We start from the raw sequence: 14,271 nt of genomic DNA, 5'->3' as shown, positions 1-14,271 counted from the left end.
ACTCTGACAAGTGGGAATGCGTTAACATGACCTTAAAATATCTGTTCTGGCAATTTGCCATAGTCCTGTTTTTAAAAAGAAAACAATGCTGCCCATATAAATTCAACTTGCTATGCACCCTAGTGACAGGTACAGAGTGTTGTCAAGTGCTCATGCACAGTACAGAAAGATGAAAGCTCAATAGCACACTATGGATGCAAAGTATTTTAAATAAATATTTAATTCTATTGTCGGCATTTACAAGTAGAAAGCATACAGTATGTTACAAATATCAAAATGTGAAAAATATGAACGTTACATAAGTAACAAATGTAGAAAAAGTACTTTCTTACCTTCCCTGAAAGTAAGAAAACCATTCAGCATAGGAAAATATCAGTATCAAAAACACAGCTTAGGTGTAAAAAAAAAAGTTTTTACACAGCATTAAAAAAATGACCTACAAAATGACAGAAAGTAAGAAGTGTTGCAATTTGACTTTACATAAATTATAAAAATGGGGTACTTGGTGAAAATGTTGAATGGATGAACAATGAGTCCAATCTTAGGCTTTGCTTCTCAAATAGTAAAATGTGAAAAGCATAGAACATTTTCTTCAATAAATAACTTCTACAAGTGTCTCTTAGAAGCGCTGCTCTAAGCATTCCACAGTAGGAAGGTGGCAGTAATCTTGGGGTGATATGCAGTCATTTTGTTCCTCGTGGAAGTCTGAGGAAAGTCAGGAGGCCACAATAATTTGCAAAAAGATTCAGAAGTTTCAACACAATTTTGTAAGAAAGCCTTAAAGTGCTGAACAATAAGACCTAATTTTAGTACCCACTGTCATGTAAAACGAGCAAATATGCAGCCATTTCTGAGCAACTTCGAATACGGACTCTATAGATCTGAAAAAATGTTAGTACTTAGTCTTTCATTCAAGGAGAGAAAGGCTCTTTTCTACATTTTACAAGGATTGGCTAAACCTCAAGGATCTCGCAATGTAAAACATAATTATAATAATACAATGGAAACATTACACACGCCACCATGAAAGCACAAGTTCATTTCTGCAATGGTAAAGGTATTAATTTCAAAAATCACAAACCAAACACTGGTAAATAAGCAAAACTTTCCAAATGTTGCATGCCACATAACTAGTCGCAAAATACAATGCATGCAGGAAAATCAATTCAACCAAGCATATTTAAATTAAAGAGTTGTTTTGAGTTTGTTTCAGCAGCATTGTGGTTATTATTTTTAATGTTTGCCACAATCTTACTGTACTGGCCTGGTTTGCAAATGTGACCCAAACTAGTTGGCAACCTAGTCAAGATGGCATGACTCTTTCTAGCTTTAGTATTTTCATCCTGCCAGTAGGTGACTGTCACACATACTGCTCTGCTTCCCCATCTTTGGGGACTGGCTTAGTCGTCCCTCCTTTGTTTTCTTCATTTGCTGCTGCTTTTTCTGGAAGAGATGCTAGGTCTTTAAACACATCTACATAGTGGCCAAAACCAGGCCCCCAGTTCAAAAGGTTGTCCCAGTTAAAATTTCCCGCTTGCTGGCCAAGCTTCAGAGTGCTGTCTGCAGCCCCTGGCACTGCTGCCTGCGTGCCCACAGGTCCTCCCTCAGCCCTACGGCCATGGTACCTCCTAGGCTTCAGTCTGGCCCCATAATTATCTTCATCATCAGCATCGGATTCATTGACTTGAGATAATTTGGGCATCCTGGAAGTGTAGACCATCGGTTTCTCCCTGTCATATTCCATTTCTGAGCAGGTGAAGGACTCATGGGAGTCACTATCAGAAGATGATTCTGGAGCTGGGATGCCATCCGCTGGGTTCCTGGTTCTGGACAGTGGCCTTCTGCAGTCCTCTTCTGAGGAAGACCTCCCGTGGTCTGCACTGCAGATACTGGGGTTTCTGGGGCGTGGGGTGTTGAGCCTCTCCACCTCTTCAATGGAGAGTCCCACTGGAGGAGAAGACTCCAGAGGAATCTGCCCGATGGGCTGCTTTAGGCGACTCCCTGGTCTCGAACCGTGGGAAGCCATGGCCTGAGGACTCTTGCTTCTCCTCCCTAGCCTGGTGGAGTAATTGAACATGCCAGACTGGCATGTGTCACCGTGCATTTCCAAAGTGTTGCCATCCCTCAGAGGAAGATGCAGTTCCCTTGCGGGGCTGTTCCTATAGAAGGTGGACGACTTGGAGAAGGGGGCCGGGCTGTGTCGCGACAGGGGGTTGGGTGTGGGACAGGCCGAGTGGCTGAGTGAGCTGCTTCTTAAACCTTGGCCATAGGCTGGCTGGTACGTCAAGCTGCTTGCTCCCAAGGGCATGGGGGACTGCCTGGCAAAGCCCAGGGGACTATGCCTCTGGATGGAAAACTTGGGCGTGTGGCTGCGGAATTGCTTGTAGTGCTGGATGATGTCGGCGTCAGAGGGGGCGATGCTGCTGGCATTGTCGATGTCATAGTGCTCGATCTCCTGCTCGGGGGAAGCCAGGGGCGCACTGGGGATGGTTTCTGAGTTGTGGGGGATGTCGGTCTCGTCATAGATGAGGTAGGGGTTTTCCCTCTCAATGATGTCTGGTTTTGGGTTCCCCTCAGGCTGCTTCCTCACTGTCAAGTCGTCCCCATAGGGCGGGATGTTGTCTGGATCATCAAAAGCGACATTCTCACTGCCCTTTTTCTTCTTCTCTTTTGGTTTCTTCTCTTCCTTGGGGCTTTTGGATTTCTTGCCCCTGCACTGGTTACACACAATCAGGCTGAGGACCAGGAGGGCCAGGACGGTGGCACAGCTGCCCACGATGGCAGGCACGGCCCACAGGGGCAGGGAAATCTCCTCAGGACCCTGACTCGGAACGCACACGTGCCCACCGGGGCTGCCAGCCTTACACACCTTCCCCTGGGGACACAAGATGCCAAGACAGGCCACCACGGTCTCGCAGGTCCTGCCGGTGTGCGACTCCGGGCAGCTGCAAGAGAAGCCCGCGTGCAGGCCTGGCTCACAGCTGCCCCCGTTCTGGCACGGGTGCGAGGCGCAGTCGCCAGGAGGGACGCACTTGTACGCGTACCACTGATTGATGCACAGCAAGTCGCCCCAGCACGGGTTGCTGGCACAGATGTTGGGCCCACGGCAGCCAATCTTCACCGAGGGGTCGGTTTTGGAGATGGAGGCCAAGCTGTGCTTCCCGCTGAAGGGGAGGCTCTCTCCTCCGTACAGCACCCAGGCGATGCAGCCGCTGAAGCCTGCAGGGAAGCAGAGCGGGAAGAAGGAGATTAGGGAAAAGCAAAGAGGACCAAGGGAGCAGGGATCACATGAAGCCATCTCTCCCCTGGTTCGCCCAGCCACCCTCCAATTCAAAGCAGGAAGTCTGTGTCCCCTGGCACAGCTCAACAAGACCGGGACGGTTGGGGGAGGAGGGCGGCGAGGGGGAATCATCCAGCAAGGTTTGAATATTTAGGAATGACTAGAGCAAACTGGATTGTCTTTGTCTCTCTTTCCAACTGTTGACTTATTTACTGTTCCTCTTTTATAGGCGATATTCCAAGCAATGCATACATAGAAATAAAACTTATTATAAAAAGAAGAAAAAAAAATCGCCAGTATCTTCAACCACATAATATACATTATCAATGAAGGTAGTATCACCTCCAAGGAGTCAGGGAGGTTCTTAGGCAGAAAAGAAAAATCTTGTCTAGTACAATGGTTTGTGGGGCAGAGAGAAAGAGATAAGGACATCCATATTCCATGTGGTTGGGATGAAAGGCATTTGAACAACACATCTAAACAGCTTCACAGGGTGTCAATAAAAAAACTAAGAAATATTTCATTGGATTTGACTGCACTAATGTTTCGAATGCTCCCACCTCCAGGTACACAGCTCTTGTGATTCACAGAAGAACTTGTTGATTATGACATCCAAATGAATTGCTACCTATAAATCAACATACGCTCAATAAATAAGGACTTGTGACCTGGAATTCAACTTTTGTGCCCTATTCTAGTACTCTGACATACATTTTTCTATTTTCCTTTCACCTGACTCACTCACCTTACATCTCCATCCTTGATGCACTTTGTCCTTGAGCTCTGGGATCTCCTATGTTTGCTCCTATACTCCTGAGTTTCTTCCTATTGTTCTTTGTCTGTTTGGGGACTCTCCTTTAAACAATCTTTAATTCTTGGGGTTACTCAAGTCACTCTACACCTTCATCTTAGTGTTCACACCCACAACCAGTACTTCAATTATCTGCTTGCTGTTGAAAACTGCTAATTAGATATTTCTAGACTAAGTCTATGCGTGATATCCAGTCCATCCACCCAACGTCCTTTCTCAAAGGTGTTTCAAATGTGAAATGTGCCAAAGCAAATCTTGCTGTTTGCCTGAGAGGGCTTCTTTTGCACTTCTCTGCAGTGCCTTCTCCCAGCGGCACTATTCTTCTTTGAGATGAAAAGTCAAAAAGTAACCTCAACTTTACCAAAATTACCAACAGCTTGGTTGATTTTAGTTTCTAGAATTTTTCTTTTCTCTTTACTTTGTTTTAACTACTCAGCCATTGCTTTAGTGGAAGCCACAATACTTCCCAAATGACATCTGCAAACAAATCCACCCATGTCTTTTGTGTCTTTTTCCAATTCATTCTCCATGCTGGAACCAGAAAGATCTTCAACACTAACACATATCTAACCTCGATGCTCCTGTGATTAAAGTTCTCATTAACTTCCCATTTTTCTGCAAGTAATATGATACATATCAGTCTAGAAGGTCCTCTACTGGGAATTCTTAGAATTCACATTTGTCCTGTGATATCAGGCACCAATGTGCTGTGTTCTCTAAATGTGACTTAATCTGCTTTTTCAAGGTTCCCTTCAATATTGGTCAATCTTTCTCCTCCTCATCATTCAAATTTTAGTGCATGCAGGTTTCCCTTTCTTCCCCTTTGTTTCACAATTTCTTATAATCCTACATTCTTCCTTCACATAATTTATCCTAGGTAAAAATGATGCATTTATTTGTGTACGTATTTGATGGATGTTTGTCTCCCTTGCCTCATGTGCTCCTTGGGGAGTGGCTATGAATGAACGCATGAGTGATTGTATAAACAACGGCCTGGTGGACAGGCAAAGCTTCAGAGCTCATGAATTGCATGATGACCATGCTAAGAAATATGCCAATGGCTAAAGGCAGTGACGGCTGACGTTTATCACAAACTTTCTAAGGTTAGTTATGATTGGTGTTAGAATGTTCATAATTGGTGGTATCAGAAATCCAACTATTTTTGTGACAATTGTTTATTGTAATTAAATTGCACTAAGGGGCTCATATGAAGTAGATTTTATCTGCTCCTGCCACAGAGATCACCTGTTTCTAGAGGAATAGCCTTTCTTGTCCTTTCTGACTGTCCTTTAGCATTTACCTGTTTGAGCGTCTCGATGAGCCTGATTGGGTGGAATTCCACCAAGAGATATGGTCAGCACATCAAGGCCACCAAAATCCTGAGTAGGGTGGATGATATCTCTGTTGTATATTCTGTCAATGGACAATATGGTGGCTGTTCCATTTTTCCCCATTAGGAAAGTGTGCCAGTGGCCATCTGCAACATATACTTCAGCAATATTTCTCTCCACTTTGCCAGAAATCCCTGCATCAGAGGTAAAATGCACTTTGCCGTTCTTAATCTGAAAATATATATAAAATAAGGTAAAAATAAGGTATGATATGCTTAGATAAAAACAACAATGAGACCTGTTGAAACTCTTCAGGAATGGGGCAGGGAGAAATAAAGGAGAAAGATGGAGGGGATGAATCCAACTATGACAAGTAGTAAGAATTTTTGTAAATGCCACAATGTACGCCCAGCACAACAGTAAAAAATTAAATAAATAAAGCAATAAAAATAAACTTTAAAATGCTGATCAATGTAAAGCAGCTGGAATAGCTGAGAGGTTGCTGGTACTCCAAAACACTTATTCTGTCTGTAATTCGAAATAACAGAATTTCACAGGTAGTAATTTCAGCCATTTTTATTTTATACTTAGCTCTTAAGATTCATACAATTATTTTCCAAAACACAGTTGAGAAAATAATGAAGTGAATAGCTATCTTAAGATAAATACATCACACCTTTTTGTGATTATATTTCAATGACAGTGGCAAATGTATTGCATTAGTCAGTTTAGTAAAAAGCCAATAGTGATAAAAAAAAATGTTGAAACCACTTGCAAAATGAAAAATGCTCATCTCTAAAGGAAGCAGAGTTGAAAAAGAAAGACAGAAATGCACTGTTTTACCTGTCATCTGTTTTACACTGGAATTTTAGGGAAAATGATGTCTATCATCTATACCAATTCCTTAGATGAAAAACTGAAAAGCATAAGGTGAATTCCTAATAAAATGTCTGGAAAAGCCTTACGTAAAGAGTACTTGGTCAGTTTTACTTCACTCCGTAGAGCATCAGGGAGCCTCAGCTTCCACCTACCAAGTTTCCAGCACTAGAAGTGGACCACTTTAGAAAATGAAATAATATTTGAGGCAAGATGAACATTTGGTTCAAAGAGCATAATCCCACCACGACTGTCAGGCAGAGCTAGGGTCTTGGCAAAAGGATGGAATGGCACTGTGCCTCAAGTGATAGGCACAAACACATCTGGTAGAACTAAAAATCAGTTCATTTCTACTTCGTGGAAAATATGCTTGTCACATTTACATACATTGGTCATATAGTAATATTTTATTAAAGCAATCTTTCCAGATAAAAACAAATCTCAGTACCAAAGTCAGATGGAAAAAAAGCAAAATTCAAGTTAAATGACTAACATTTTATCAAGTGGGCAACATCACGAGAGATGTGGTGAAAACAGAAATGGCGTCTTAGGTATAGAGTCGTTTTGGAAAGGAAGTGCTGCAAAGTGCCTCCTTCCAGCTCTGTGTTCCTCTCCTACAGGATCTCACATGTCATCCTTTTATTCACAGAACTTCTGATGAAAGAAGATATGCAACATACCACAGAGTGGGCATGGGGTGCATAAGAATATAATTTCCTGTTATACTATTCTCCTTCTCCCCAGCAACACTCTAATACATCCTTCCTATCTTTCCAAATATCATCCTGATTGCTGCTTAGTTATTTATTCTTCTATTCACTTGTTCATCTATTTTTGAATGTATAGAGCTTTGAATCTTCACTCTTGTAATGTATCCTATATCTACCTTCACTTAAACAGAAAAAAACAAAGCAAAACTTTACAGCTCATTTGGAACAAAAATAAAGTCCAATACCTGGCTATAATGAAAGAACCATAAACATGGAGCTACATGATATGTTATGAAGGAGGACAAGTTTGTGAAATGCTTGTCATACAATGTCAACAAGTTATATATGCTTCCTTTTGCCTTTGTTTCTGATTTTTTATTTTTTTATCAAAACAGACCTTAACTATATTACAGATTCTCCTCACCTTGTGCTCTCGTGGCACTATTACCTGTGACCATGCAGACTCCTATTTACCAAACACCCTCTCTCTTTTTCACCTGTGTGTGTGTGTGTGTGTGTGTGTGTGTGTGTGTGTGTGTGTGTGAGAGAGAGAGAGAGAGAGAGAGAGAGAGAGAGAGAGAGAGAGAGAAAGATTCTGTACATAGAAACCAAACCATAAAAAAGAGAAAGAAAGTGAGTCAAAGGAAAACATAAAGAAACCCTGCAGCGCTGGCCATTGATAAGCTAAGTGATAATTAACAATGCTTCTTAAATCACTTTTCCCCTTTGTCAGCAGATCACATTCCTGTCATACAAATAATTTGCCTGCGTAGGACCACCACTTTCATCGCATCTGTTTTATTCTCCTTACTGTCTATTTTTTCCTTATCTACTCACTTTATCATCCAAGGTCCTAAATTTTCATACTAAAAATGTGCATTTTACTTTGCATTTGTCATTGTTATTAATTAGCATTCAATTTGCCTTCTGAAAAAAAAATCTCTTAAGTGTTTGCTACCAACGTGACAAATGCAGAAGATGCATGCAGCAGTACAGTTGGAAATGCAAGAATTTACAGTGACACAAATGGAACTTGACATTCAGCCTCTTCCTTAAGGAAGAAAAATTCTGCCCCTGATGTCTTCAACCACATATTTTGACTGAATTCCTTGGCGTAAAGAGATAATGTACAGAAATATTTCATATGTCATTTAAATGGCATGAGGACTTGGAAACAGCTTAACAGATAATGCACACCGCTCTCTGTCAAAGCCTCTCAAAGCATAAAAATGTTTTTTGCAGTTGATGGTTTGTGTCTTTCTTTATATCTTTCTTCTTTCCTTTCTTTGCTTCTTATGCACTTTTCAATGAAAATTGTAAACCAAATTACAACATAACTTGATGACTTACATGTTCTGTTTTGCAGTTGTTTTATTAATTCTGCAACTGGACCTTGTTTTCATAAAAAGGATAAAGTTATAATCTGAAGATACTCCATTTCAAATCCAGCTCTGCTGACATTTTGACTTCATAATTCCTTGCTGAGGGGTCTGTGTCACTATAGGACGATGGGCAATATTCCTGACATACCTACTCCCCCAACCATGACAATCAGAATCTGCAGACATCACCAAATGCCTCTGGAGATGGGGACAGAGTGGGAATTACCCTTTTGGAAATGACTGCACTGAGAGGAATATAATGGGAAGATTCTTAAAAGACTGGTTTTGTATTACTTACTGAAGATAAGCAACCAGAGTTGGTTTGGTCAGAAAAATATTGGGACTAAAAAGGTAAAATTTAGACATGAGCATCTATTTTTATTTTTAATATTACTTGTGAATTAAATATACTACTTTCTAACAATTTCTTATGCCTATTTCTTTCTCTTTATGAACTCATTTTTCAGCAGTTATCAAAATACTGATCTGTAGTAAGTGAAAAGAATTCAGCAAAAGTAAGCTTGCTTTCTTAATAATTTATTAGAGTTCATATAAAATTATCAAATGTAGGGTTATAATATCCAAATTATATTACTGAAAAGCAGTCAATATCACTAAAAAAAATCTAATGGTCAAAGTGATTATGACATATTTGTAGGAAAAGAGTAGAACTTTAGAAATTCAGAAAGCTCAGAGTTGGTGGAAATGCTTATCTCATGAAAAGGTCCACCAGTTTAGCATTTTATTATAAATAAGAAAAAAATACGTGAAAGCCTAATGATAAAGCAATCCATCATACTCATGAAATATTATTTTAAAAGATTATTTAAAATTACTTGACTCTCCAATTTCTCTTAAGTGAAATTTTACTTACAATAAATTCCAAATGCATTTAACTTCACAGAATTTGCCTAGACAGTGAACTGAATACGTTTCAGAATAAAGTCAGATAATTTCAAAATATTTGTTCTAATACAAGAAAATAACATACTATCAATGCTTCAAATAATTCAAATAATAGGAAAAATAGTTTTCTATTTCAAAGTCACATTATCTCCTTGTTTTTTTTAAAAAGTAGACAAAAATATTTTATCAGGCAAAATAGACTGCAACAAATTCTTTCTGTACTGGCCTACCTGGCAGTAGTCTCTATTCTAAACCAAAACAAAAGAGTTTAGAAATCAACTTATTCAGATCTTTCTACGCTGGCCAAAACCTGGGGAACAGTTAAGACAGACGGTACTGGAATTGTGCCCAGCATTGGTCAGAACTCCAATAGGTTGTAAAGAAAAGGACAAAAATTATGGGAGAAGTGATTTAAACCATGACACAGCAGGCGGTCTAACCAAATGAAGTCACCATTAGCTTTTATCTTACCTTCACAGTAGTGTAATTGCTGCTTTCTTGGATATGGATTAAAATGCCATTCTCACTTCTTGTCCTGAATTTTACTTCCAGGCTGTTCACACCAAAAGACTCCAACATGGCACCTCGTATGCTCTGTCTTAACAAATATTCCCGCTTCTCATTCTGACTCATGTGATAGTCTAGGCGTCCTTTGCCTTCTAATGACAAGGCAGTGTCAGGGGTAAGAGCTGAAAGCCAAGGAAGAAAGGGAAAATCAATGCATCCATTGGGCATTTCTTAGAGCACTTTCCATCCTGACAAAAATATTACAAAATACAAAGAAAATATTACATTTCTAGAATTAATGTCCCCAAATCCTAAACTGGAAAAAATAATTTCCATTTGTGAATTGTTATATAAATTTATTTCAAGTGCTTAAATCCATTTCAAGACCAAGAAATGTAAAGCATTTTGTGACAGTCATTAATCATTTGGGAAACACTATAATATGTGCTACATGATATAAATCTGAGTGTTCGAAGACACAGCCACCTGTTGAAAACATGCACTTGAAGACTCTGATCATTTCACTATATTTCCAAACTTCACAAAGAAATACATGTTTTTATAGCTCAAATTACTTCTGATCTTTAGGTTTTAGTCTCTTTTGTTTCTGAACTTTAGAATTTTGGACAAAGACATGTACAAACTAAGATGTACATTTGTGCCTAACTTTATTTTCAGTAATTATCATGTGTAGTTTAATTTACCATCAGGTATAGTCATTATGTATAATTTATCATAATCTGAAAAAATGTTCACCATCCAGAAGTATACAAGTGCAAGTTATAATAATCAAAGCATAGCTGAAGAAGTGAGAGCAAAAGTATTTCAGCACTGAACAATATACTTCAAAAAAGTAAATTTTATAGTATATGAAATATGTCTGCAGCTATTCATCTCATATCCAAGGTTAATTGTGTTTCTGTTTACTAAATATTATTACTTTATAAAACCACCAAGTGGTGGCAGGCAACATATTTTTTGTGTTTTTATTATTTAAATTAAATACAATTAAGTAATTAATTAAATTAAATAATTACAATCAAACTTTCTGCTAAGAGATTTTAGAATACATTTAATTCTACATTTTATCATGGATTTATGGTTATTCTCATATTATAGTGGAATCAAATGTCTCCTTCAAAAACAAACAGGCACCTGCAGCTGAATTAAGTGGTAATCACTCATTTGAAAATAAAGCAATTCTTATAAAGAGGCCCCATTAAAAGTGAACAGATTCAAATTAGAGAACTCAATTTTCTAACGATGGTTTAAATATCAGTGTCTCAATGAGAATAAAAATCGGGACTTCAAAGACAAGCAACTAATGAAATAATTGACAAATAATATTGAAAACTAACTGGTGTTTACTGCACCTTAAAATGGAAGTATCACATCTTTACCGTTAATATGGTTTTTTTAGTTCAGTGTTCATTCAGTGATTTAGTGCGTACACTTTTCTACCAAATACAACAACTTGACCAGAGAAATATCCCCTAATGGCGGATGATGTTAAACATAGCCTGAAAACATTCCTGACCTTTTAAATTGCCTCGCATTCCTATAGGTAGCACAAACCAGCTTGGTATATATTTTCATGAAATGGAAGCTAAAGATTTAGTGAGTAAATAATTCTTTAAAAGGCTGTCATTCTTCCTCAGGTTAAGAAAACTAATTTGAAAATGTCATTGTATTTAACCAATTATTGCATATTTAAATATTGCACATTTAAATGTGAAAACATAACTTACAAACGCCTTGATGTTTAGGTGCATGTGTGTATACACTTCGTGGTTACTGTAGCTTGCAATGAGAGAGGAACAGTTTACTTACATTTCTCACAGTATTTTCCTGTCAGGCCTTCTTTGCAATGACATTGCTGCCAGGACCAGAAATCCACACAGGTGCCGCCATGTTGGCAGGGGTTGCGGGTACAAGCGCTTTCTCGTCTAGGACACCTAAAAGTGGGAAAGATGGAAATTTTCTAAAAACATGTACGTTTTTATTAACCTGTTTAATTTCAGGCCTTCAAATGCTTGAAGGTCAGGTTTCAACTACATTTGGCACACCTAACCAAATCCAAATCTTGTAGCACATAGTTTACCTTACACTAAGAGAAAAGAGCAAATAAAAATAAGAACAAATCTTACACAAAAACAACAAATGGAGTGACAATTCTTCTAAATTTATTCTTACTAAAGCAAGACATATTAGTCTTTGCTAGGTAGGTACTCTTACCATGTGAGCCGCACCATCAACCCAAGACATCTTAGTGAATTTAAACTAATTCTTACTAAACAAGACATTTTGGTGAAATAAACACTTGGGTTGCTGTGATCCAGAGGCTATATATTTACTCATGTCACATCTCCACCAAGCTATCTTGCATCAAGGATCATTTGGGTGCTCACATGTATGCCAAAGATTGAACTTTGTGTGGAAGTAAAAGTGAGGGAAAATCCATTCCTGTGGGAATGGCAGCAGTAAAGAAAAGCAACCCTAAATGTGTGGTTTGTCAGGAAGAGGGAAATCTTTGGGAAAATTAAGACAAAGTGTAGAAAGAGTGTGGGAATCTGATGACCACTGAGGAGCTGGACACGTTTGGAGCACAGTGGACGGGAGGAGGATGTGGATGGCATCAGGAAGTTAAGGGGAGTCCCTGTCAGGGTAAGGACTGACTTTGGCTCTGAACGAGATGGAATATTGAGCAGAGAAGTGATGAGAACTAACCTGTGCTATGAAATGTCATTCTGGTTGCTGGTGGATTAGATGTGAAGTATGACAGAAAGAGAGGAGTCAGAGACAGGCACAAAAGTTTTGGCTGAGCAACTTTTGACCTAAAGATGTTCACAACATATTTTTGAGAGGAAAAAAATTTAAAAATTAAAGTGTATCTGGGTGCACACGCGGAATGAAATAAAGGAAGCACACCAAAGAAAAACAATGGCTAGCAACCACAACCCTGTATTTTCTTCACTGTTCAACCATTATCAGTAACAACAGCATACTACGATGTAACATAACACTAACGATAGAAAACAAAGGGAAATGCCAAACTGTATTGAAGTACTTAAGTTATAAATATTAGAAAATATCAAGTCTTTGGCTTTGAAATTTAATTTCTGGATATGTTACCCACCAAAATAATGTTAATAAAGATTTGTAGAAACATATTCATCACAGGGTTACTAATATTTTAATAAAATCAGAAACATCAATAGCATAGAGCAGTAGTCAAATAGACAACATTCATATAATGGAATACTAGATAGTCATGAACATGACAATAACCTAAATGTGTATTTGTCTCTGGGTGCTTAAATTGTAGATTATTTTTATTTTATTCTTCATTTTTTTTCCAAAATTTCAAATTTTCATTGTGAACAGGATAGCTTTTTAAAAAATGTGGTTTTCATAGTTTCTACATCATTCTTGGGAATCTCCTTAATAATCAAATAAGAAAACAATCTTATAGTTTACAATTAGTTAAGGTATTATGTATCAAAGGTGTATCAATATTTCATGAGTAAATACATATGTACGTAAAACTACTTAATTTTAAATTAATGTATTTACGACAGTTACATTACTGATCTTAATGTGCCTGAATCCTTTCTACATGATTTACCTGCTTACCTCACTTGACACTCCCAGCTCTGTAAGGTAAGGTGAGGCATCTGCATACAGCTATGCAGACTTGGATACATTTCTTGGACTCCAAAAAAAAAATAATTTTTCCAACTAAATATCATACTTTATGCCAAATAAAATCCCAGCTATAAATAAATATTTGAAATTTAAAAATATTTGGTTGTGGGTACAACAGTTTCATCTTTGGATGCTCAACTGCCTTACACATTTGCATTTTCTTTAATTATAAGAAATATAGTTGCCGTACTGATCTAGGATGCCTTGAGATGCCAGTGCTTGGCTGGGCTCCAGGGGCCTTCCATTGACTGCAAACTCCATTATACAACCCACAAAGTCATGGCTTTCCACGTGTCCCCTCCGCTGAAGGATGGGCTCTAGGGATCTGATTCCACCAACGGTGACTCGATTTGGCTGAACATCAAGAGTCCTGAGTGAAAAAGGAAAGATGAGTATATGAGTACCAACACAATAGATTTCAGTTAAATGTTGTTTTAAAAAGAATGACTAAAGCTTCTCTTGCATGCACTATGGTGTAATGAATTTCAATGGAAAACACTGCATGTTGACACATGTCCTCCAAACAAGATATAAAGTACAGTAAGACTTACAGACATTACACTTTCAGCTTGTCAGGCTTGATGTATGTCAGCAAGAAGGAGCATACTGTCAGGAGGACAGAAGGCATGGAAATGGAGTGACACCAGCACCTGCATCAGACACCCTGTCCCCTCTCCATGGGGAGGGATAAGGGACCAATGCAAGGGAACTGTGTCACTATTTAGTTTTCTCCTTTGTTACTATTTCGATTAAAATAGCTCAT

At 38.5% G+C, this 14,271-nt stretch overlaps 1 protein-coding gene across 1 annotated transcript in view; it reads right to left on the bottom strand.

The window, feature by feature from the left end:
- Positions 1-202: 202 nt before the first annotated feature.
- The window catches only part of Fat4 (FAT atypical cadherin 4), a 166,940-nt gene continuing 152,871 nt past the window's right edge, over positions 203-14,271 (bottom strand). Inside the window, exons 13-17 of the mRNA XM_020188037.2 lie at positions 13,699-13,878; positions 11,634-11,758; positions 9,768-9,985; positions 5,392-5,653; positions 203-3,219 (exon numbers count right to left, since the gene is read on the bottom strand). Coding sequence (XP_020043626.2) covers positions 1,361-3,219; positions 5,392-5,653; positions 9,768-9,985; positions 11,634-11,758; positions 13,699-13,878 — 2,644 coding nt within the window. The 3' untranslated portion in view covers positions 203-1,360. The remainder of the gene's footprint in view (positions 3,220-5,391; positions 5,654-9,767; positions 9,986-11,633; positions 11,759-13,698; positions 13,879-14,271) is intronic.

Source organism: Castor canadensis, chromosome 9, assembly GCF_047511655.1.
Source record: "Castor canadensis chromosome 9, mCasCan1.hap1v2, whole genome shotgun sequence".
Lineage (NCBI taxonomy): Eukaryota > Metazoa > Chordata > Mammalia > Rodentia > Castoridae > Castor > Castor canadensis.
This window is presented reverse-complemented; position numbering and strand designations above follow the sequence as displayed.